The sequence below is a fragment of the Entelurus aequoreus genome, linkage group LG24 (genome assembly GCF_033978785.1).
Source record: "Entelurus aequoreus isolate RoL-2023_Sb linkage group LG24, RoL_Eaeq_v1.1, whole genome shotgun sequence".
Taxonomy (NCBI): Eukaryota; Metazoa; Chordata; class Actinopteri; order Syngnathiformes; family Syngnathidae; genus Entelurus; species Entelurus aequoreus.
The window spans coordinates 27,466,258-27,489,783 of record NC_084754.1 but is presented as its reverse complement, the minus strand read 5'-3'; the positions used below and the strand labels follow the sequence as shown (position 1 = coordinate 27,489,783).

Here is a 23,526-nt window from a genome sequence, read left to right as displayed (position 1 = left end):
TTGCTCAACAGTAATGGAACAACTTTGTTTGTATGTATCACTTTCCTGAGCTTGTGAACTCTGACCAAGGTGCAAACTTTGAGAGCAGGTTGCTGGTGTGCAGAAATCACATACAACATCCTATCACCCCATGGGCAATCGAGTTGTTGAAAGGTTTATTTGCACCTTGGGCGATATGGTCAGAGCCCTTCTTCCTAAAGCCAAGCATAGGTGCCTACAACTGCTGAAATCTTTAACCTTTGCATACAATGCCAAGGTCCACAAAACTACAGGTTTTGCTCCGTTTCAGTTAATGTTTGGTAGGACACCAAAGATGCCTGTAGATGTTGTGTTTTGGTATGCTGTGGTAGATAACCATGCAGTGGATTATGACTATCATGCGCATTGCTTCAGACTTCACCTAATATTAATACTCAGCAACGGAAGCAAGTAAACTTCTATAACAAAAGGCTTAAAGGTGTTCCTGTGTGTAGGAGATTGGGTTCTGCTGGCTAATAAAGGGGAGAGAGGGGGGGGAAGAGGAAATTGGCTGATCGATGGGGGAAATATTTTTAAACAGTTGTGAATACATGTGAAAACACTCATACTTTCAGAGTCAGGAATTAAATCCATTCTACCTCTGCATCGTTTGCGGACTGTGCTATAGCTGACCAAGCCATGTCGTTGCAAACGAATGTAGCTATGCCGTGATGTTTGTCGGCGGTGTGACCAGCCAGGGTGTATCAAGGTAGCTTCAGGAAGTTCTTGTTTTCAATGTGAGTCTCCTGCAGTAAAACTATAGTCGCCTTGTTTTTAATGGCGATCTGTTCGATGATGTTGAGTTTAGCGGTGGTAAGGCCTTCAACGTTGAGCTGCAGTAACGCAAAACCAACTAGGCTTTTTGCGGTCTGCAGACGTGGTAAAGACATTAGTTTCGCTTTTGTAGGTTTTTTGAACCTGTAAGCTACTCGTAGGGGAGGCCACGTAGAGGCTGTCTTTGTCTCCCACCTGGGCCTCGGCTGCCGATGCGACACTCCTATACGACCCAAAGGAGCCACGCACTTTCTATTCTGCACGCTGGAACAGCACCACCAACCCGGACCTGGCCTTTGCAAAATGTCGCGACAACGAACCGCTACCAGTAAGACGCATTCTGGACAGATTCCCCCGATCACACCACCGACCATCGCTCATAACCATTCCATCTCTGGTCCAGCCTGTGGAAGGGAAGGATGTGAGGAGGTGGAACTTCCGGAAAGCAAACTGGGTAGGCTTCACACAGCAAGTGAACAAGGCAGTTGCTGGTCTCCCACACCTGCGCCCCACCAACTTGGACATCGCTTATGACTCATACTGCAAGATGATGCTGGCTGCCGCCAAGAAGAACATCCCCCGCGGCATACGCAAAGCCTATGTACCCTGCTGGGATGACGAATGTGAAGATCTACTTCGCGCCCACACAGAATCACAAACTAGCGACGACAGGGATATAGCAACGAACAACTTAATTTGCAGACTAAATGAGAAACGCAGGCAAAGATGGACGGAGACAGTGGAATCAATCGACTTCACACACTCTAGTCGTCGGGCGTGGCAGACCATGAACAAGCTGATGGGCAGGTTGACAACCCCAGCACAATGTCCCATCACTGCAAATTCCATCGCGTCACTGATGCTGAGCAACGGCCGCTACCCCAATGCAGACAAGGACTTCAGCAGAAGAACATCTGCAAAAGTCAGTGAGCTGCACAGGGCACCAGGCTGTGATCTCAACCTATCCTACGATTTCACAACACAATAAATCGGGCAGGCCATCCAACGGCTGAAAACGGGTAAGGCACCAGGCATCGACAGCATCCATCCGGAATACATAAAACATCAAGGCAAGAAGGCAACCGTCTGGCTGTGCTCCTTCCTCTCCATGTGTCTCCAATGTCTGAAGCTGCCAAAGATATGGCGTTGTGCCAAGGTGATCGCTCTGCCGAAGCCAAACAAGCCTAGTGATGATCCTAAGGGATACCGACCCATCTCACTGCTGTGTGTTCCATATAAGGTCTTGGAACGCCTCCTCCATGCACGTCTCAACCCGGTGATCGACCCCCAGCTGCCTGGAGAACAGGCTGCCTTCTGAAGCGGTAGGTCCACGGCGGACAAGGTGACCCTTCTGTATCAAGACATAGAGGACAGCTTCCAGGCAGGGGAGAAGGCTGGCGCTGTCTTCTTGGACCTCACAGCTGCATACGATACTGTCTGGATGCGTGGGCTACATATGAAACTTCTGGATACCATCCCAGACAACCATATGGTGAGCTTCATCATGGAGCTGATGAGAAACCGCAGCTTCCGACTACACACCAGCAATGGCCAATGCAGCAGGGTGAGGAAACTTAAGAATGGTGTCCCACAGGGCTCAGTGCTGGCACCAATGCTGTTCAACATTTATATCCATGACCTGCCTGCAACTGAGTCAAAGAAGTATGGCTATGCAGATGATCTGGCCATCCTACTTAGTAAGCCATCCTGGGAAGCAGCAGAACAGGGCCTCTCTGAGGACATGAACACCCCAAGCTCAGCATGGATAAGACAACATCTTCAATGTTCCACCTCAACAACATGGAAGCAGCCCGTGAGATGAACATCATGGTGGATAATGCCCGGTTACAATACCAGCCCGTTCCCACGTACCTCGGTGTGAAGTTTGACAGAACACTGACATTCAAACAACACCTGCACAGTGCCAAGGCAAAGACAAGTGCCCGTGTCCCCCTAATACGGCGGCTAGCCGGCACCACACGGGGAGCCACGACGAAGACACTGCACATGTCCACGCTGGCCCTGGTGTTCTCAGCCGCAGAGTACTGTGCCCCGGTTTGGTGCCGTAACGCCCATGTAAAGAAGTTATATGTCGCCCTCAACAGCGCCCTCAACAGAGCCCTGCGGACCGCCTCCGGGTGCCTGCGAGGGACCCCAGTAAACCAACTGCCCATCCTCGCTGGTATCGCCCCGGCAAACATCAGACGAGAAGCAGCCACACTGGCCCTCTCCCGAAAGGCACAGACCAGCGAATCCCACCTCCTCCATAAGATCGTCACAGAAACATCACAACACGTGCGCCTAAAGTCAAGGCGCCCCTTTGCCATGCAAGCCCACGAGCTGCTCAGCACAACATCAGCTGATACTTCCAAGGCCACCTGGGTCAAGACAATATGGAGAGAACAGTGGAAGTTTGCAGAACCATCTAGGCTGCACCACTATATCGACGACCCCACAGACGTCTCCGGCCAGGAACTGCCCCGGAAACAGTGGACAACCGTCAACCGCTTGAGGACCGGCGTCGGACGCTACGGAGCAGAAATGAAGAGGTGAGGACTTGCGGAAGATGCCTCCTGCGAGTGTGGGGACCCAGTCCAGACAGTAGAGCATATAGTAACTAGTTGCCCCAAACACCGGCCACCAAATGGCGAACAAGGTCTGATTGACCTGGATGATGACACGTTGACCTGGCTCGCCTCAACAGAGCTGAAAATCTAAAGACACACGACAGAAGAAGAGTCAGGAATGACTCAGGAAATAGTGTCCACAGAGATATGATAATGCCTGTTAACTTTTTGCCCTTTCTCATATTCACACAGAAACTGTTGATGAACAAGGCCACCTTAACCCAAAGGGGGGGCCGAGCCTAAGGGGTATTAAGCCCCTAACCCCACCCCAAACCACATAAAAACCCCACACGGACACAAATAAACGCACTAAAATTAAAAAAACATGGCGAATGACCAATAGTTGGATTACAGAGAGTACATGGGCACTTGGACTTCACACATACAGTCATGGTCAAAAGTTTACATACACTTGTAAAGAACATAATGTCATGGCTCTCTTGAGTTTCCAATAATTTCTACCACTCTTATTTTTTTGTGATAGAGTGATTGGAGCACATACTTGTTGGTCACAAAAAACATTCATGAAATGTGGTTCTTTTATGAATTTATTAGGGGTCTACTGAAAATGTGACCAAATCTGCTGGGTCAAAAGTATACATACAGCAATGTTTATAAATAGTTGATTTATATAGGCTAGTAAGGTAAAGTTTTGTACCTGACAAGTTTCGGCTATCTTGCTTCTGCAGCCTTCCTCAGAGGTGTCACGTGATGTTAGTGTGACGTCATCTGTGACGTGTTATATGGATTGTTCCATCCCACCTGAGGTGGTGGGATGGCGGTGTCCCCTGGTGTACGACAGGGGGCGCCCCGCCCTACCCCCGACGCACACCAGGGGACACCGCCATCCCACCACCTCAGGTGGGATGGAACAATCCATATAACACGTCATAGATGACGTCACACTAACATCACGTGACACCTCTGAGGAAGGCTGCAGAAGCAAGATAGCCGAAACTTGTCAGGTACAAAACTTTACCTTACTAGCCTATATAAATCAACTATTTATAAATACACATTAGTAGGCTAAATGAACCTCTTTAACATATACAGCAATGTTAATATTTGGTTACATGTCTCTTAGCAAGTTTCACTGCAATAAGGCTCTTTTGGTAGCCATCCACAAGCTTCTGGAAAGCTTCTGGTTGAGTTTTTGACCACTCCTCCTGACAAAATTGGTGCAGTTCAGCTAAATGTGTTGGTTTCTGACATTAACTTGTTTCTTCAGCATTGTCCATACGTTTAAGTCAGGACTTTGGGAAGGCCATTCTAAAACCTTCATTCTAGCGAGATTTAGCCATTCCTTTACCACCTTTGACATGTGTTTGGGGTCATTGTCCTGTTGGAACACCCAACTGCGCCCAAGATCAGTTGTAGGTATTGTAGCCAAACAGCTAAATTTTTGTTTCGTCTGACCACAGAACTTTCTTCCAGAAAGTCTTATCTTTGTCCATGTGATGTCAGATGAAACAAAAATGTAGCTGTTTGGCCACAATACCCAGCAATATGTTTGGAGGAGATAAGGTGAGGCCTTTAATACCAGGAACACCACACTTACCGTCAAGTATGGTGGTGGTAGTATTATGCTCTGGACCTGTTTGGCTGCCAATGGAACTGGTGCTTTACAGAGAGTAAATGGGACGATGAAAAAGGAGGATTACCTCCAAATTCTTCAGGACAACCTAAAATCATCAGCCCATAGTTTGGGTCTAGGGCGCAGTTGGGTGTTCCAACAGGACAATGACCCCGAACACACGTCAAAGGTAGTAAAGAAATGGCTAAATCAGGCTTGAATTAAGGTTTTAGAATGGCCTTCCCAAAGTCCTGACTTAAACGTCTGGAAAAAGCTAAAGAAACAAGTCCGTGTCAGAAAACCAACAAATTTTGCTGAACGGCACCAATTTTGTCAAGAGGAGTGGTCAGAAATTCAAGCAGAAGCTTGCCAGAAGCTTGTGGGTGGCTACCAAAAGCGCCTTATTGCAGTGAAACTTGCCAAGGGACATGTAACCAAATATTAACATTGCTGTATGTCAGTGGCGTGCAGTCACTAGAGGCAGGGGAGGCGGGGCCTCACCTGCTATCATGGAAAGAAAAAAAAAAGAAAAAGAAAAAAAAAAATTAAATTGTTATATGTATCCAGTGATTATACTAAAGTTATTTTCCATTTAACTTCACCAGTTTTAGATTATTTTTATTTTTATTTTCACATTTGCCGTTCAAATACTGAGAAGAGACGGTGCGGTGATCAGCAGCCAGTTGAGGCACTTGTGCCTCACCGTGGATTGCGACTCGGCTAACTGCTGGCCTGCTGTGCAGTGAGACTGTATTGCTATATGAATTATATTGTACATTTCCATAGTTTAGTTAGCTGAGGTATATAATGTACAGTGTATTTTGTCAACAACTGTATGTGTGTAACTTATTTTTAGTGCTGAGCGATCATAAATCTGCTGCGGAGACACACTGTGAGAGGCTCGTATCATAACCCCGCCTCCTGGTGCCAAGCATCTCCGCCGCAGAATGCACTGCCCGACGGGAGCACCGCGGCCACACCAACCAAAGCCCACACCCAAACCCTCCACGTGCAAGACCGAATCCACCCAAAAAAAGTCACTTAACAAGAAGCCAAAAAGTGCAAAAACAACAATGCTCGCGCAGCAGGAGCCGCGAACGACCGCAGGGACACAACATTAGGTACACCTGCACTGCAGGTTCATATGTTTTTAAATTTGACTGTGATGATGCAGTCGTGCCTCACCAGACATTAACCTCACCGCACGCCACTGCTGTATGTATACTTTTGACCCAGCAGATTTGGTCACATTTTCGTAGACCGATAATAAATTCACAAAAGAACCAAACTTCATGAATGTTTTTTTTTGTGACCAACAAGTATGTGCTCCAATCACTCTATCACAAATAAATAAGAGTTGTAGAAATTATTGGAAACTCAAGACAGCCATTTCATTATGTTCTTTACAAGTGTATGTAAACTTTTGACCACAACTTTAGGTGTTAAAATACAAAAAAAAACAACTATTTGAGAAATCAGACACATTTAGTGTAGGGAAACTTAGTGAATATAGCAGGTATATTGTAAGGGAGATTAGCAAACCCTACTGGGCCAATGCAGACCTGACTGGTGTAGTTGTCTAATGCACATCAGTGACGTCAGTCTACTGCGGTCGTAGACTCGTAGCTGTGGTCCATGTACTTTTTAAAACCTCTCCCAATGTAGCTCATAAAATATAGTTTTGTAAACGTAAGTGTAATATCTGTACACAATAACCTTTGTTGAGTGAATATGAGTCATATTTTACACGTTTTGAATTGTTTTGTTAATTTATGGACCTCAGCTTGTCGAGTGTTTTTTTGTGTGACAAAGTTACAAAGACATTAGTAGCCATGAGAATAACAAGGAGCTTTGTTTTTGTTTGTTCTTCGATAGATGTTGGAGGATGTTGTAAACTGTAAGAAGCCAATGTATGTCCATTGTCAGGTACCCTTTATTTACATTGTGTTACACTTTTAAACGTGTCAGTCAGTCGTTACTGTGATGTTGGAGGACGTTACAAATTGTGAGAAGCCAAAACAAATCAGTTATAATCAGAATAAACGACTGATTCAACCAACAAGAGAAACGTCGAAGATTTACAAAAAGACAACGCAACAGAGCGAGAGAGTACACAACTCATACCAAAGACTATAAAAAAAAAGACTCATTACCTCCCTGCTTGGCACTCAGCATCAAGGGTTGGAATTGGGGGTTAAATCACCAAAATGATTCCTGAACGCGGCCACCGCTGCTGCTCACTGCTCCCCTCACCTCCCAGGGTGTGGAACAAGGGGATTGGTCAAATGCAGAGAGTAATTTCACCACACTTAGTGTGCATGTGAATATCAGTGGTACTTTAACTTTAACTGCTACTCTTGTGTTGTAATTTTTTTTTGTAATGTTTATCAAAGTTAGTATTAAGTGGTATTTAAGATTACCGTAATATATTTAAATTAACCTCCCAGGATGCGTGTGCCGCAATTCACTTAACTATGAAGTTAAGTAAAGGCCACACATTTTGGGGCTTTGTACGGCAAATGGCTAGTTTGAGACCCGCATTTAGATTGTACATTTAATTCCCCCGACACTAACCTATATTGTGTTATTTTTGTCGCTATCATTAAACAATGACAGACTCAATCCACGCACATGATTAATGAGTTCCATACAAGTAACGGAGATAAAGAAGGTAACAGGTGCTTCAAAGGGTGTCATGGCCTTAAACCGGGGGTCAGCAACCCGCGGCTCTCGAGCAGCATGCGGCTCTTTAGTGCCGCCCTAGTGGCTCCCTGGAGCATTTTTAAAAAAGGATTGAAAATGGATAAAGATGGGGAAAAAATATTTTTTTTGTTTTAGTATGTTTTTTGTTTGAGAACAAACATGACACAAACCTTCCCAATCGTTAGAAAGCCCACTGTTTAATATATTTGTGTGTATGCTTGACTGATGAGACTATTTGGTGAACATCGTTTAGTCCTACTAATTTTGGCGGCTCTTGAACTCACCCTAGTGTTGACTGTGACGCAACAGTTTGTTTACATGTAAAATCTTCCACTCCTTTGTCTCATTTTGCCCACCAAAAATTTTATGCTGTGCATGAATGCACAAAGGTGAGCTTTGTTGATGTGATTGACTTGTTGGAGTGCTAATCAGGCATATTTGGTCAGTGCATGACTGCAAGCTAATCAATGCTAACATGCTATTTAGGCTAGCTGTATGTACATATTGCATCATTATGCCTCATTTGTAGGTATATTTGAGCTCATTTAATATCCTTTAAATGTATTTTCTTTGTATATAATTTGTTCCAGACCACAGCAAATATTACCCAGCTTGCCAAATATTGTAAGACGACAGCCTGCCGTTTCCTTTAACTTGGACACACACATTTATACCTTTGGCCATTAAAAGCCAGTAACTTCCGGGAGTTATCTCACCTTCTGAGTAGCCTCTGATTCACTAATGCCTTCTAATGTTGTAAAAATGTGTAGAATAAATATTACATTTCTACATTTCTGTCAACGAAAATTTGCTTCAGCCTGCGACACATAGTCATTTTGATAGTAGGCTATTATAGCTAATATAGACACTTAAGTCACGTGTTGCCTTCATTATAACACGTATATACGGCTTTTCATTGTTTGCGGCTCCAGACAGATTTGTATTGTGTATTTTTGATCCAATATGGTTCTTTCAACGTTTTGGGTTGCCGACCCCTGCCTTAACCAATCAATATATTTGTTTTTGTGGGCAACACATATGCACACACTTTATTCATAACGATAACTATTCTAGATTCAATTTATATAGCACATTTTTCTAGTGACTCAAAGAATGTGACACTGAAAACCCATCGTTCATTTACTCCACAGGTACACATTGACGTTACTGTAACCGGATCTGAAAACCTCATAGTTTGCATCCTCTAAATCCACTAAATGTGTTTGTTCTGCTATCAAAGAGACTGCAGACAGCTTCTTGGTAATACAGGACTTATCTTTAAATCACTTCAATCTGTCAGAATCTTCTCTGCTTACTGGAGGCTTCCCGCCTGCCCTACACAAACACTGATTCCGGCTATTGGATTGTTGTTTTCCTTCTGGTAATCAGCGACAAGAGCGGCTGTTGCAACACATCTCGTCCAGCTTAGAACAGTTTGTGTATCATAGGACAGTTGTTATCTCACCCTCCTTTGTGTATGTCGGCAGATGGCGGCCTCTTGTTGGCAGTCCCGTCCTGGTAGACCTTCTTATCCAATGACATTGACAGCGGGGCATCTCGCACAGGCAGTCCCAACACCAATGTCTCCTTTTTCAAAGAGATGGCCTCGTCACCGTTTCGACCCATGTGCTTTTTGGCATAATCAAAACCCTGCACAGGCTGGCAAGAGGGGAAAAAAAGAACCAAGCGTCAAAACATTTTACAACATATATTTTAAAGCTGTGATGTACCGTTATCATGTGATAAATGCTGGTTGGCTTCTCAGACCAGAAAGCACATAAAAATACTACATAATCAAATGTAAAACACAGAAACACAATGCGTTTATCCTAATTGCAAAGCAGAGGCACATGAATTACACAATGACAGCATTCACAAATATAATTATCAAGCATCTCACATGTATATAAAAGGTAATTACTGAAACAAAAGCAACTTAAGGGTTCCTCATATACTCATATCTTTGTGGTGGCTCGCAATGGATACATTATGACCGCCATGAATATATTTGGTGCTACCTGTTAATAATTATTGATATGTATGCATCTTTATGCGGAGACATTTTTCTTTGAAACTGGCACTTTCGCTTCAGTTTTTTTCATATGATAAGATGTGTAACATTCTACTGGTGCAGACGTTATTGCCGATGTATGTTTTCTGACATTTCAATCGATATATTTGAAGAATTAATGGCTTGTGGTAAGTGTGCGTGATGTTTTTTCATGTTCTGATATCATTAGAGTCAGATTGACAGCTTACTTTGTTTAGTAAACAGCATGACACTGCTATACAAATGAGCTATTATGGCTAACTTGCACATACTGCTTCAACCCAACATATAAAGTGACAGCATACATATATAGTACAGGCCAAAAGTTTCGACACACCTTCTCCTCATTCAATGCGTTTTCTTTATTTTCATGACTATTTACATTGTAGATTGTACATCAAAACTATGAATGAACACACGTGGAGTTATGTACTTAACAAATAACTGAAACATGTTTTATATTCTAGTTTCTTCAAAATAGCCACCTTTTGCTCTGATTACTGCTTGCACACTCTTGGCATTCTCTCGATGAGCTTCAAGCACACCTGTGAAGTGCAAACCATTTCTGGTGACTGCCTCTTGAAGCTCATCGAGAAAATGCCATGAGTGTGCGAAAAAGTAATCAGAGCAAAGGGTGGCTATTTTGAAGAAACTAGAGTATAAAACATGTTTTCAGTTATTTCACATGTTTTTATTAAGTACATAACTCCACATGTGTTCATTCATAGTTTGGATGCCTTCAGTGACAATCCACAATGTAAATAGTCATTAAAATAAAGAAAACGCATTGAATAAGGAGAAGGTGTGTCCAAACTTTTGGTCTGTACTGTATATATGTCTATAAGATGTTTTTGTGTCGATGACCAATTATGCAAATTACACTCAATGATCTGTGTAAAGTATGTAGCACATGAAAGCAGTATACAAATTATTTTAGGGGTGTTAATATCTGATATTGATATCGGTCTGATATCAGCTAAAAAAACTAACAAGTATAGGATACAGGCAATCTTACAGCCTGTTTATTTGTGCAACGCTCGACAGCCAAATAACAGAAACAAATCCTCCAAAAGTCACACCAGATAGGTCTTTTCTTGTATTTTAGTAGAGTTATTTACAAAAAGTAAACATGGTAGGCTATAGTCTACTGGGAGCTAGCACAACAGCTAAGCGCACAATAGCCAACAAGCTAGACATACAGAGAAAAGTGTCCTTAAAGGCCTACTGAAAGCCACTACTACCGACCACGCAGGCTGATAGTTTATATATCAATGATGAAATCTTAACATTGCAACACATGCCAATACGACCGGGTTAACTTATAAAGTGCAATTTTAAATTTCCCGGGAAATATCCGGCTGAAAACGTCTCGGTATGAGGACGTTTGCGCGTGACGTCACGGATTGAACGGAAGTATTGGGACACCATTGTGTCCCAATACAAACAGCGTCTGTTTTCATCGAAAAATTCCACAGTATTCTGGACATCTGTGTTGGTGAATCTTTTGCAATTTGTTTAATGAACAATGGAGACAGCAAAGAAGAAAGTGTAGGTGGGATCGGTGTATTAGCGGCTGGCTACAGCAAACACAACCATGAGGACTTTGAGTCGGATAGCAGACACGCTATCCGACGCTAGCTGCCGACCGCACCGATGATCGGGTGAAGTCCTTCATCGCGCCGTCGATCGCTGGAACGCAGGTGAGCGCGGGTCGTGATGAGCAGATGAGGGCTGGCGTAGGTGGAGAGCTAATGTTTTTAGCATAGCTTTGTCGAGGTCCCATAGCTAAGTTAGCTTCAATGGCGTCATTAGCAACAGCATTGCTAGGTTTCGCCAGGCTGGACAACATTAACCATGTGGTTACAGGTCCAGGGTTTGGTTCGGTGTCTCCTGATAGTAGAAGTAATAATAATATTGTTGATCTTCTGTCTATCCTTCCAGTCAGGGGCATGTTTCTTCTGTTTCTATCCGCAGTTAAGCACGATGCTATCACGTTAGCTCCGAAGCTAAAGTGCTTCACCGATGTATTGTCGTGGAGATAAAAGTCACTGTGAATGTCCATTTCGCGTTCTCGACTCTCATTTTCAAGAGGATATAGTATCCGAGGTGGTTTAGAATACAAATCCGTGATCCACAATAGAAAAAGGAGAAAGTGTGGAATCCAATGAGCCCTTGTACCTAAGTTACGGTCAGAGCGAAAAAAGATACACCCTGGCGTCCTGCACTGCACTCTAATCCTTCACTCTCACTTCCCTCATCCACAAATCTTTCATCCTCGCTCAAATGAATGGGGTAATCGTCGCTTTCTCGGTCCGAATCACTCTCGCTGCTGGTGTAAACAATGTGCAGATGTGAGGAGCCCTTCAACCTGCGACGTCACGCTACTTCCGGTACAGGCAAGGCTTTTTTATCAGCGACCAAAAGTTGCGAACTTTATCGTTGATGTTCTCTACTAAATCCTTTCAGCAAAAATATGGCAATATCACGAAATGATCAAGAATGACACATAGAATGGACCTGCTATCCCCGTTTAAATAAGAAAATGTAATATAAGTAGGCCTTTAATTGAAGAATACTGCAGTCTTAAAAAAAACATTTGTCAATATGAATATATATCAATTAATTATAGTTGCATAATACTTACAGATACAAAGTCTCAGAGGCAGAAGTATGCGCTTAAATTAATTAATCATGTGAAAACCAGGTGTCACACTCCACTTTAAAAGCATAAATCTGTCATAAAAGGTTAGAGTTTTTCATATCTGTTCTATGAACAATTTTACTTGATCAAGCATTTTCTAACATTCCACACTAAAAACTGAATAACATTTAGACTACGAACTATGTGCCAATATCGTATCGGATTAATATCAGTATCGGCCAAAACTCAAGGCTCCAATATCGGAAGGGAAAAAGTTGTGTGGGGACTCCTCTACATTCTATAGACCCATGCTCCAGCATGAAAAACAAAACAATGTGTGTGTGCCTTTTTGATAAAGCTTAGTTTATTCTATTCTGTTTTTGGTACAGTATCAAGAAGAGCTTATGATTTTCCAAATACTTTTTACAAAAAACGTGTTTGATCTGCTTCAGTTCTGCTTATCAGTTGCCACATTCACATATTTCAGTTCTTGAGTGGGTTCTTCGAAAAAACAAAAGCAGCGAGCACTCCAGTCTGTCCCCTGGAAGTGTTCTCTAGCTCAGAAGCTGCTTTAGCCTCGATGGGAAGACAGGCGAGGATAAATGTCACTGAGCAGACATAAGATTGGTGGTGGAATTATTCCACTTGGAATGGGAGCTTATGCTTACTGCACATCTAAAATGTACTGAATCCATAGATGTGTGAAAATGGAAAAAGATGAAGAAAAACATATATTTTTCATTTTAATATATTTCCTGGAGGAGAACAAACATGACACAAACCTTCCTAATTGTTACAAATTCCACTGTTTGTATTAAACATGCTTCACTGATGAGAGTATTTGGCAAGCACCGTTTTGTCCTACTAATTTCAGCGATCCTTGAACTCATCGTAGTTTGTTTACATGTACAACTTTCTCCGATGCTGCCACAGAAAGACGTGTCTTATGCCACATCTTCTTTGTCTCATTTTGTCCACCAAATGTTTTATACTGTGCGTGAATGCACAAAGGTGAGCTTTGTTGATGTTATTGACTTGTGTGGAGTGCTTATCAGGCATATTTGATCAATCCATGACCGCAAGCTAATCAATGCTAACATCTATTAACATACAGCTATTTAGGCTAGCTGTATCTACAAAATGCATCATTATGCCTTGTCTGTAGGTATATGTGAGCTCATATTTGAGCTCTGTGTATTTAATTTATATTTGCATGTCTCATGACACATTATCTGTATGTAATATTGGCTACATTTCTGATAGTTGTTTGTGTGCCATGTTGTTCCAGACCACAGCAAACGTTAGCCAGCTTGCCAAATAAAAAGACAGCCTGCTGATTCCATTAACTTGGACACACACATCTATACCTTGGTCCATTCTAAGACAGTAATTTCCAGGAGTTATCTCACCCTCTGGGAAGCCTCTGTTTTACTAATGTTTTCCAATGTTGTAAAAATGTGTAGAATAGATGTAACATTTCAACATTTCTGTCAACAAAGATTTGCTACACAGTCATTTTGATAGTAGGCTACTATAGCTCATATAGACACTTAAATCATATGTTGCCTTAATAATAACACATATATAAGGTTTTCATTTTTGCGGCTCCAGACAGGCTTTTTATTTTCATTTTTGTACCAATATGGCTCTTTCAACACTTTGGGTTCCCGACCCCTGATTTAACCATTGGAGCCTACAATAACTGTAAGTGGCACTGATTATTGCTAAAACCGCTCAAAAAAAAAGAATTTTTCTTCAAAATATGTCTATAAAATACAGGGGCGTCACCAGCTTTTAAGGTTAGGGGGGACTTAGCCCCCAGGAACTGTACAGGATGCGAGCAAACGTAGCGCAAGAGCACAAAACTTCAAAAACAGCTAACAAAGACTTAGAAATTAATCATTGTTATTATTATTATTTCAGTTGGTTTATTTTCAATCTGTGTTCAGTACAACAACAAACCTGGGTTTGCACAGTGACATTTTGTTTACAGCATCAACAAGAAACAATTACTTGCATGATCCTTCAAGATACACTGAAACACAATGAAAGTCATGGCATTAGCCTCTATGTTATTCATTCACAACATAGAGGCTAATGCCACCACTTTAGCCCACAATACAATAATTGTTTGTTCCCAAATATTTTGAAGTTGCACAAATTACATTTTGGGCACATATGTGACTAAAATGGTTGTAAATTCAAGCCCTGGAAATATTACTTAATTACTTGAATTAAAGTAAAATCTGGATCGGGATAATTTGGCTTGTATATAATATATTTATATATATACTGTATATTATGGTAAGCCGTTAAGGAAATTAAATATATATGGAAGTCTGAATAGAAATGAGAAACTTTTATATATACTGTAAATAAGAAAGACTTAGAGTCTGTCTGCTGATCTGAAAAAGAGCCAAAGCTGTCAAAGAGCTGAGGGACCATCTTCAAAGTGCAATGCTGAAACAAATAATGCAAACAATAAAATGTAACTTCCAGGGCTTGAGATTAACGTAGTCCCGTCGTCCCGGGGACGGTAAAAAAAATGCACAGGACGAAATTAAATGCTCCCCGGGACGATGGCTTTTAACCATTTTTTTTATTTTAAATTTATTATGTATTTATTCATTTTACATTTTATATTAAATGTCTTCGTTTTTCCACCCTCTGAAAATCCTATGAAATGTTTAACAAGCCATCCTATAATAATACAACAGCTATTAATGTAACAATACAATAAAACAAATATATTTAATGATGTTTTTTTCATTATTTTAACATATTACTTTATATAGATTCTTCAAGAAACACAAAACTTAAAAACTAAACACAAGGTTCTTGTTCTGCAGTGCTGTGTGCTAATGTGCTTCGTACACCTGCAGGACCGCAAGCAAGGTCGCAGAGAAAATGCGGACTGGATTTTGAGTGATGTGGGCATTTTCTATATGAACAAGTCCAAGGACCGCAATCAAGGTCGCGGAGAAAATACGGACTGGATTTGGAGTGATGTGGGCATTTTCTATATGAACAAGTGGAATGGATTGGATACCGACGCACTAAAGGGGCTCTCTACCTTACGCTGTGAAGTGAGGGGAAACTAAGTGAAAAATGGCAGGTTATATGATTATTTATTTAAACTCATATTCGGCCACTTTATAATGAATATGTCGGCATGTATTTGTAAAAAAAAAAAAAAAAAAAAAAAAATTTTTTTTTAACACAAAATTATTTAGGGGGGCTTAAGCCCCCCTAAAATAGGCCTAACAACGCCAATGATAAAATAGATAAGCATGCTTCGAAATGCCTCTTAAAAACAACTCAAACTGGGATGCAACTAAAAAGAAGAAATAAGCAACAATATGAGATATATTTTTGTATCACGCAAAAAACTTCCACATAAAAAAATATGGTAACACTTTAGTATGGGGAACATATTCACCATTAATTAGTTGCTTATTAAAGTAACAAATACTTAATTTACAGTTATTTGGACACTAGGGGAACATATAAGGGTTAGGGTTAGGGTTACTAATAAGCAATAATTCTGAGGTTATTGAGGGAAGACTCTTAGTTAATGGCTTACTGGTTGTATAATAAGGCCATGCAGAATAAGGCATTAATAAGTACTTAATAATGACTTATTAAGAGTCAATATGTGACTAATTTGCATGTTAATAAGCAACTAATTAATGGTGAATATGTGTTCCCCATACTAAAGTGTTACCAAAAATACAATATTATATATAATGTAATTGAATTGAGCACAAGTTGTTAACATACAAATGGCATTTTTAGACCTATTGAATACGGAAAACACATCATGCATTATCTTATTATTATTTTAGAAGTCAGATATGCACATGAGTATGAAAAAAAGAAAGAACAAAAAAAATTCTAAACCCTGTAATAAATGTACACATTATCTGCAGTGCTGCATTTCTCTGCACTTACAGCACACAGAGGTGTAGGAGAATAACGGGATTGTTGGATCATGTTCATGCTGCGCAGCAAAGAAGACGATTCCCAGATTTGTGCCCCTCTTTTTCTATTTTGAGCCTCTCTAAAATGGGCAGCCTAATGTATTTGATGATGCATACTAAATCCTGAGAGCATGTGAGGTTAAGCAGAGTAGGCATCAGGCTGACAGCATTGTTAATAATGCATTCGTAATACACACCACGTCACGGTGCCATAAGCTAGCCTTAAAACACATGGCGGAGTGTCGAGCAAATTGATATGTGCTCGTGTTGACACGTGCACGTATTGATGGGAGAGGCACTCACGGCAGCATCAATGTACGGATAGGGGTTGAGTGTGTTTGCACGCGAGCAGCTTAAGTGACGTATAATGACAGTTGTTTCTCTACTTGTGGGAAAATTATGTGGCGAGTGCAAACATGAATTTTACTAGGGAACATTTATACAGGTGGTCCTCATTTTGGTGACGATGCACTCCCACAAATCATTAAGGCTGTACAATAAATTAAAAAAAAGAATGACATCTATAGTAGTTGCAGTACATACAGTATGTCCAACGTAAGAATACGTAACCATCTCCCAATTTTGAAGCAGACTCTTCTGGGGGCAGTATGTCAGGGTAAAGGAAAGTAAAAGTGAAATTAAATTTGACCTCATAAAACGCTCAGAAAAAGGAATTTTGGCCGCGTGCCCGATCTAAGCTGTTCAAACACTGGATATAGACCAGTAGGGATGAGTTTGAGCCTTTTATCAAATCCTATTATCGAACCGATTTCTTATCGATTCTCTTATCAAGTCCAGATAGGTTGTTGTATATGGAAAAAACACACAATATTTGGTTTAACAAAAGCTCACTTTTATTATATAAGAAAAAAATAAACTCTAATAAATATATAAATATTGACTGTTATCCCCCTAAAAAAAAAAAAAAAAAAAAAAAAATATTGACTGTTGTTACCCAAAGTATATTAAGTGGGATTTTTCAGAAAAACTAATATATACAGTAACACAAAAACAACCTGTCTCTGTGATCACTATAGGTGTATAAATAATAATATAGTGATAAATAAAATCAGTCCCTTTGGCACAAAACTGAAAATAATACAGCTCTCCAAAAAGTGCTTTTCTGCTGCTATTGGAACATATTAACTACAGCTATTACTCAGGAAAAGGCTCAACAGGACTCAGCTGGACCTGCAGCACTTGCTGACACGGAGCCTGACCTTGCTGACCAAGGACTGACAGCAGTGTCCGCGTCACCTGCTGTTGAGAGACTGCCTAGACCTAAGAGACATGTTCAGCCACCTAAGAGGCTGATAGAGAGTTGTTAAGAACTCTTGGTTTTTTCGAGTTGTTTAAAAAAATGAAAAAAAGTGTTGACATAACTGTTTGTTATGGTGCTTTGACATTTTTGCACTTGTTTTCTTTATTGAAAGAAAATTCTATGAAGAGAAAAGTTGTTTGCAAATGTGGTTAAAATGCTAAAAAAAAAGGAAAAGTTAAAGCTAAAAAAAGAAATACACTTTATTGAGTTAACATTATTTCTTTATAAGGGGAAAGATGTGATGTTATGAGCTAGGGCAGGGGTCGGCAACCTTTACCACTCAAAGAGCCATTTTGGCAAGTTTCACAAATTAAAGAAAGTAATGGGAGCCACAAAAAAAAATTAAAATGAAAAACACCGCATACAAAGCTTTAATGCTTTGTGCTATGTTAACCAGGGGTCTCCGACACACGTACCGGCACGCACTTTAATGTGGAAATTTGATGTTAGTGCAGCCCGCGAGTTTTGAATGAATGGCGCTTGATAGCATCATACTTGCCAACCCTCTCATTTATCCCGGGAGACTCCCGAATATCAGAGCGTGATGACACTGTATTTGGCGCCCTCTACAGTCTGTCCTAACAGTGTACCTGCTCGACCACACGTAGAATGCAATTTCAGCTTGCTCACGTAAGTGACAGCAAGGCGTACTACCTCAGCAGCCACACATCTTACACTGACGGTACCAATACCCAGAATCCCATGCAGCCCTAACTCTTCCGCTCAACCAACGCACGGAGAGGGGGGGGGGGGGGGGGGGGGGGGTTGATGTGTGGGGGGATTTGGTGTTAGCGGGGGTGTATAATGTAGACCGGAAGAGTTAGGGCTGCATGGGATTCTGGGTAATGGTTGTGTTGTGTTTATGTTGTGTTACGGTGTGATGTTCTCCAGAAATGTGTTTTTCATTCTTGTTTGGTGTGGGTTCACAGTGTGGCGCATATTTGTAACGTAACAATGTTAAAGTTGTTTGATACGGCTACCGTCAGTGTAAGCTGTGTGGCTGATGAGTAAGTATGCTTTGCTGTCTCCTGTGTGTGCAAGTAATAACAACATGCAACATGTGGCTGGACTGGCACGCTGTATGTAAATGCTATAGAGGACAATTACTGCAGTGCAATTAGAGCACGCCCTTTATTTAGTAATTAGAGTGTAAATAGGGTTATTGTTTCCCTGGGGGTAATCTATGAGAGACACTGAGATCCATAAGTCTCCTGGGAAAATCGGGGGAGTCGGCACGGATGTAGCTGAGCCGCATCAGAGTGGTCAAGGAGCCGCATGCGGCTCCGGAGCCGCGGGTTGCCGACCCCTGAGCTAGGGAATATAACAACTACACTACCCAGCATGCAACGGGAGTGACGAGCATTTGCGGTAGCCCCGAAAAGTGTTGTTGCATGTTGCCACCCGGCAGCTAAGAATGAGGTTATGTGCACGCTGTGAAAGTAAAGATCAAGAACTCAGCCAACACGCCTCGTCTGCATTATTTATAATTAGACAGACAACACGTATACAGTGTGATTTTGTTTTGTTTACAAGGAAAGAAAAACAAAAGTTAAAAAAGGGAGATGTCATATATGTATGTGCTGCGGTTGCTTTAAGAACGTTGCGACAGCTGCCGTAAAGGAGGTGCGTTGCTAGCCTGGTTGCTATGTTTCCGGTTGGTCGTAAAAGTGTTCGTCATGTGTTTGTACCCTGCTCAAATCTCTCAGTAAAGTTATTCATTGGATTATACCTTTTGTTTTGAACTTTATTACACCTTGAAGCGCTTTTTCCGGCTTTCGCTATCTGCGCCTAATGACTGAGCTACGTGGCGTAATTTCTTGTGATGTCCCACGGAGCATTTCTTGTCGGGACGGGATTCGTTCCCAGGGATTCGAATAAAGAACCAACTCTTTTTCTTTACTATAGTGGTCTCGATAACGGGTACCGGTTCTCAAAAAGGGATTTGAGTCCGAGGACTCGGTTCTTTTCTTATCGAACAACCGGGAAAACCGGTTTCGAGCATCATCCCTATAGACCAGAGGTGTCAAACCCATTTTAGCTCAGGGGCCACATGGAGGAAAATCTATTCCCAAGTGGGCCAGACTGGTAAAGTCATGTCATGATCATTTAAAAATAAAGACAACTGCAGATTGCCTTCTTTGTTTTACTTTACAAAAATAGATTAAACACGTTCAGAAAATGGACATATCACAAATATTCCTCCAGACGAACACTTCAAGTTTGTCAAGATTAAAAATCCTGAAAAATAAATTGGTGCACTTTCACAAAAAAAAAAAAAAGTGGCTTATCAACGCCTACAGCTGCCAGCACTAAAAGATGAGCCTGTTTTGATGCTAAGATAAATGTTATGTTGTGATGTTGTATTTCATGTTTTATTATATCGTATATGTTGTGTGCTTTTTTTCTTTTTCTCTCTTTTTCTTTGAAATTGTAATTGTACTGCTTTTTTTTTACATCATGGCCAGGGGACTACAGATGAAAACTAGCCTTCTAGATAATTCTGGATTTTTTTAACCATGTGTGGTCATGTGTTTTATGAAATTGCATTGTCCCCTTTGAAATAAACTAATCTTAATCTTAAAAAACCCAAATAAGAACTCAATGAATTTAAACGTGTTCTCTTTAAGTCACAGCCTATCTGGGATTGAACAAAATACAAAATACATAATATGGGTTATGGGTTATACTTGTATAGCGTGTTTCTACCTTCTATGTACTCAAAGCGTTTTGACACTATTTCCACATTCCACCCTTCACACACACATTCACACACTGATGGCGGGAGCTGCCATGCAAGGCCCTACCCACGAACCATCAGGAGCAAGGGTGAAGTGTCTTGCTCAAGGACACAACGGACGTGACTTGGTTGTTAGAAGCTGGGGATCTTTATTTCTTAAAATGTTGATGATCATGACTTTGTGTTTGAAAACCCAACATCTTCTGAGATTTTAAAATGTCGGCTTTTATACGCTGTAAGCCTTAATCAATAAAAGTGTATCAAAAGAAGGCTTGGAATATATTGAGCTGCATGTTATGAGCCTATGTCATATTAGTTTGAACTTGTAAATCAAATTGCTGAAATAAACATGTGCACGATTTTAAATTTGTTTTAGTTTCACCTGTATATTTAGGTGTGCTCTACAGTTTGGAAATTACGGTAGGTATAATTGAGGTATAAGTTACTGTATAGTGGCACCTCGCAAATTATTGCCCCCCCCCCCCCCCCCCATTCATTTTTTTTGTATAACAAATGACTGTTTACTTTTACAATTGGGGTTAATACTGTGTATTCACATAATTACCTGGCTTATGGTCAGCAGGTTGCGCACTTTGACTACGTTACAAAGGGTGGCTAAAGAACTGTGAGCAAACCACTGATAAAGAGTGGTCATCATAAGCCGTTTATAAACACCGACACAACAGTCACCCTGACCGGCTTTGTATTTTTTGTTGCTTATTTACAGAAAACCCAGAGTGCTTTCCAGCAAAAAATAAGTAACTGTGTTGCACTTGAATGAGTACTGTCCCATTCTTATACGTGGACCATATTTTGGCAAGCCAGCCAGGAGGAGGCAGAAGAGGAAATAACTAAAATCTCAACCCTCCTTTCCAAAGAGTCAAATTTCCTTAATGTGGCAACATGGAGCACCTGTGTGACCAAGTTACTGCAGCAATGTGGCGGTTAGAAGAGGAACCGCGAGTGGATGTCTGTTGGTACTTGAAATAGGATAGCTTCGACTCAATAGAAAGTCAAGGCGTGCCCTGATCAGATCTGCAAGATGTGCTGGACAACATTAAGGTAGTTCAGGAGAATGAAGAATTGTAACAGTTTTATACTGACCTACTAGTTTTCATCTAAGGCATTGGTTCTTAACCTTGTTGGAGGTACCGAACCCCACCAGTTTCATATGCGCATTCACCGAACCCTTCTTTAGTGAAAAATAAAATGTTTTTTTTTCAAATTCAAGACAATGTTATATGTTTTTGGTAACACTTTAGTATGGGGAACATATTCTAAGTAACAAAGACTTAATTTAAAGTTTTTTGGACACTAGGGGAACATATTCTAAGTAACAAAGACTTAATTTAGAGTCATTTGGTTAGGGTTAGGGTTAGAGGGTTAGGGCCAGGGTTAGAAGGTTAGGGTTATAATAAGGCCATGCCGAATAAGGCATTAATAAGTACTTAATAATGACTAGTTAAGAGCCAATATGTTACTAATTTGCATGTTAATAAGCAACTAATTAATGGTGAATATGTTCCCCATACTAAAGTGTTACCATGTTTTTTTACTGGTGCACAAAATGAACCGTGCATGAACATCACCTTATTCAGAGAACAAAACCAACACAGTGCATAAACTCACAACAAATTACACACCTGCAAATCAGTCTGACTTCTGCTGTTGCCGTATCCTTAATACGCAGAAAACCCAGGTTAAGAACCACTGATCTAAGGACTAAATAAACAACAACTTTTCCCAAAAATAAAACAACCATCAAGAAAGCCTGTTTCGGAGGAAAGCCCAGATAAAAAGTAGTCCTTACATCATACCCCGCTCCAAATGACAGCTGGATCACCACTCTGGAGCCGAACAGAGCCAACCTTGCCTGAAGTAACATTGAGAAGGGATTTAAAGATCTTTGGACAAATTTAAGAGAGTGGACACAAAGACAAGCTGTCTTATTTGAGTTTGCTGTGCCAGATTGAAGCCGGAACCGAGAAAGGCCAAACTGAAGTGGAAATGGTGGAGGCTGTTATTAGAGCTGTCACTCCAGAGCTTCCGCTAAAAGACATGCTTGAGATCAAACATGGACTGACCCTGACAGTCGTCCTCACCATTCTCAAGGGTCACTACAGAGTAGACAGCTCTACTGATATCTACCATTAACTATTAAACATCTCGCAAGAACGCAAAGAAATAGTTCTGAACTTTGTTTTTCATGCTATTAAACTTAAAGGTCTACTGAAACCCACTACTACCGACCACGCAGTCTGATAGTTTATATATCAATGATGAAATCTTAACATTGCAACACATGCCAATACGGCCGGGTTAACTTATAAAGTGCAATTTTAAGTTTCCCGCTAAACTTCCGGTTGAAAACGTCTTTGGATGATGACGTATGCGCGTGACGTAACCAGTGAAACGCAAGTATCGGTACCCCATTGAATACAATACAAAATAGCTGTTTTCATCTCATAATTCCACAGTATTCTGGACATCTGTGTTGGTGAATCTTTTGCAATTTGTTTAATGAACAATGAAGACTGCAAAGAAGAAAGTTGTAGGTGGGATCGGTGTATTAGCGGCTGGCTGCAGTAACACAACCAGGAGGACTTTGACTTGGATAGCAGACGCGCTAGCCGACGCTAGCCGACGCTAGCCGACGCTAGCCACCGACCGCACGGATGATCGTGGTGAAGTCCTTCGTCCTTCCGTCGATCGCTGGAACGCAGGTGAGCACGGGTGTTGATGAGCAGATGAGGGCTGGCTGGCGTAGGTGGAGCGCTAATGTTTTTATCATAGCTCTGTGAGGTCCCGTTGCTAAGTTAGCTACAATGGCGTCGTTAGCAACAGCATTTTTAAGCTTCGCCAAGCTGGAAAGCATTAACCGTGTATTTACATGTTCATGGTTTAATAGTATTGTTGATTTCCTGTCTATCCTTCCAGTCAGGGGTTTATGTATTTTGTTTCTATCTGCATTTGAGCCCGATGCTATCATGTTAGCTCCGTAGCTAAGTTAGCTTCAATGGCGTTGTTAGCAACAGCATGTTTAAGCTTCGCTAAGCTGGAAATTGTTAACCGTGTATTTACATGTCCACGGTTTAATAGTAT

The 23,526-nt window shown here is 41.2% G+C and overlaps 1 protein-coding gene across 3 annotated transcripts in view; it reads right to left on the bottom strand.

The window, feature by feature from the left end:
• The window catches only part of kiaa1549la (KIAA1549-like a), a 303,560-nt gene that overhangs the window by 89,527 nt on the left and 190,507 nt on the right, over nucleotides 1–23,526 (bottom strand). For all 3 annotated transcript variants that reach the window (XM_062035891.1, XM_062035892.1, XM_062035893.1), the window contains one exon: nucleotides 9,161–9,354. In XM_062035891.1, the coding sequence (XP_061891875.1) occupies nucleotides 9,161–9,354 (194 nt within the window). The remainder of the gene's footprint in view (nucleotides 1–9,160; nucleotides 9,355–23,526) is intronic.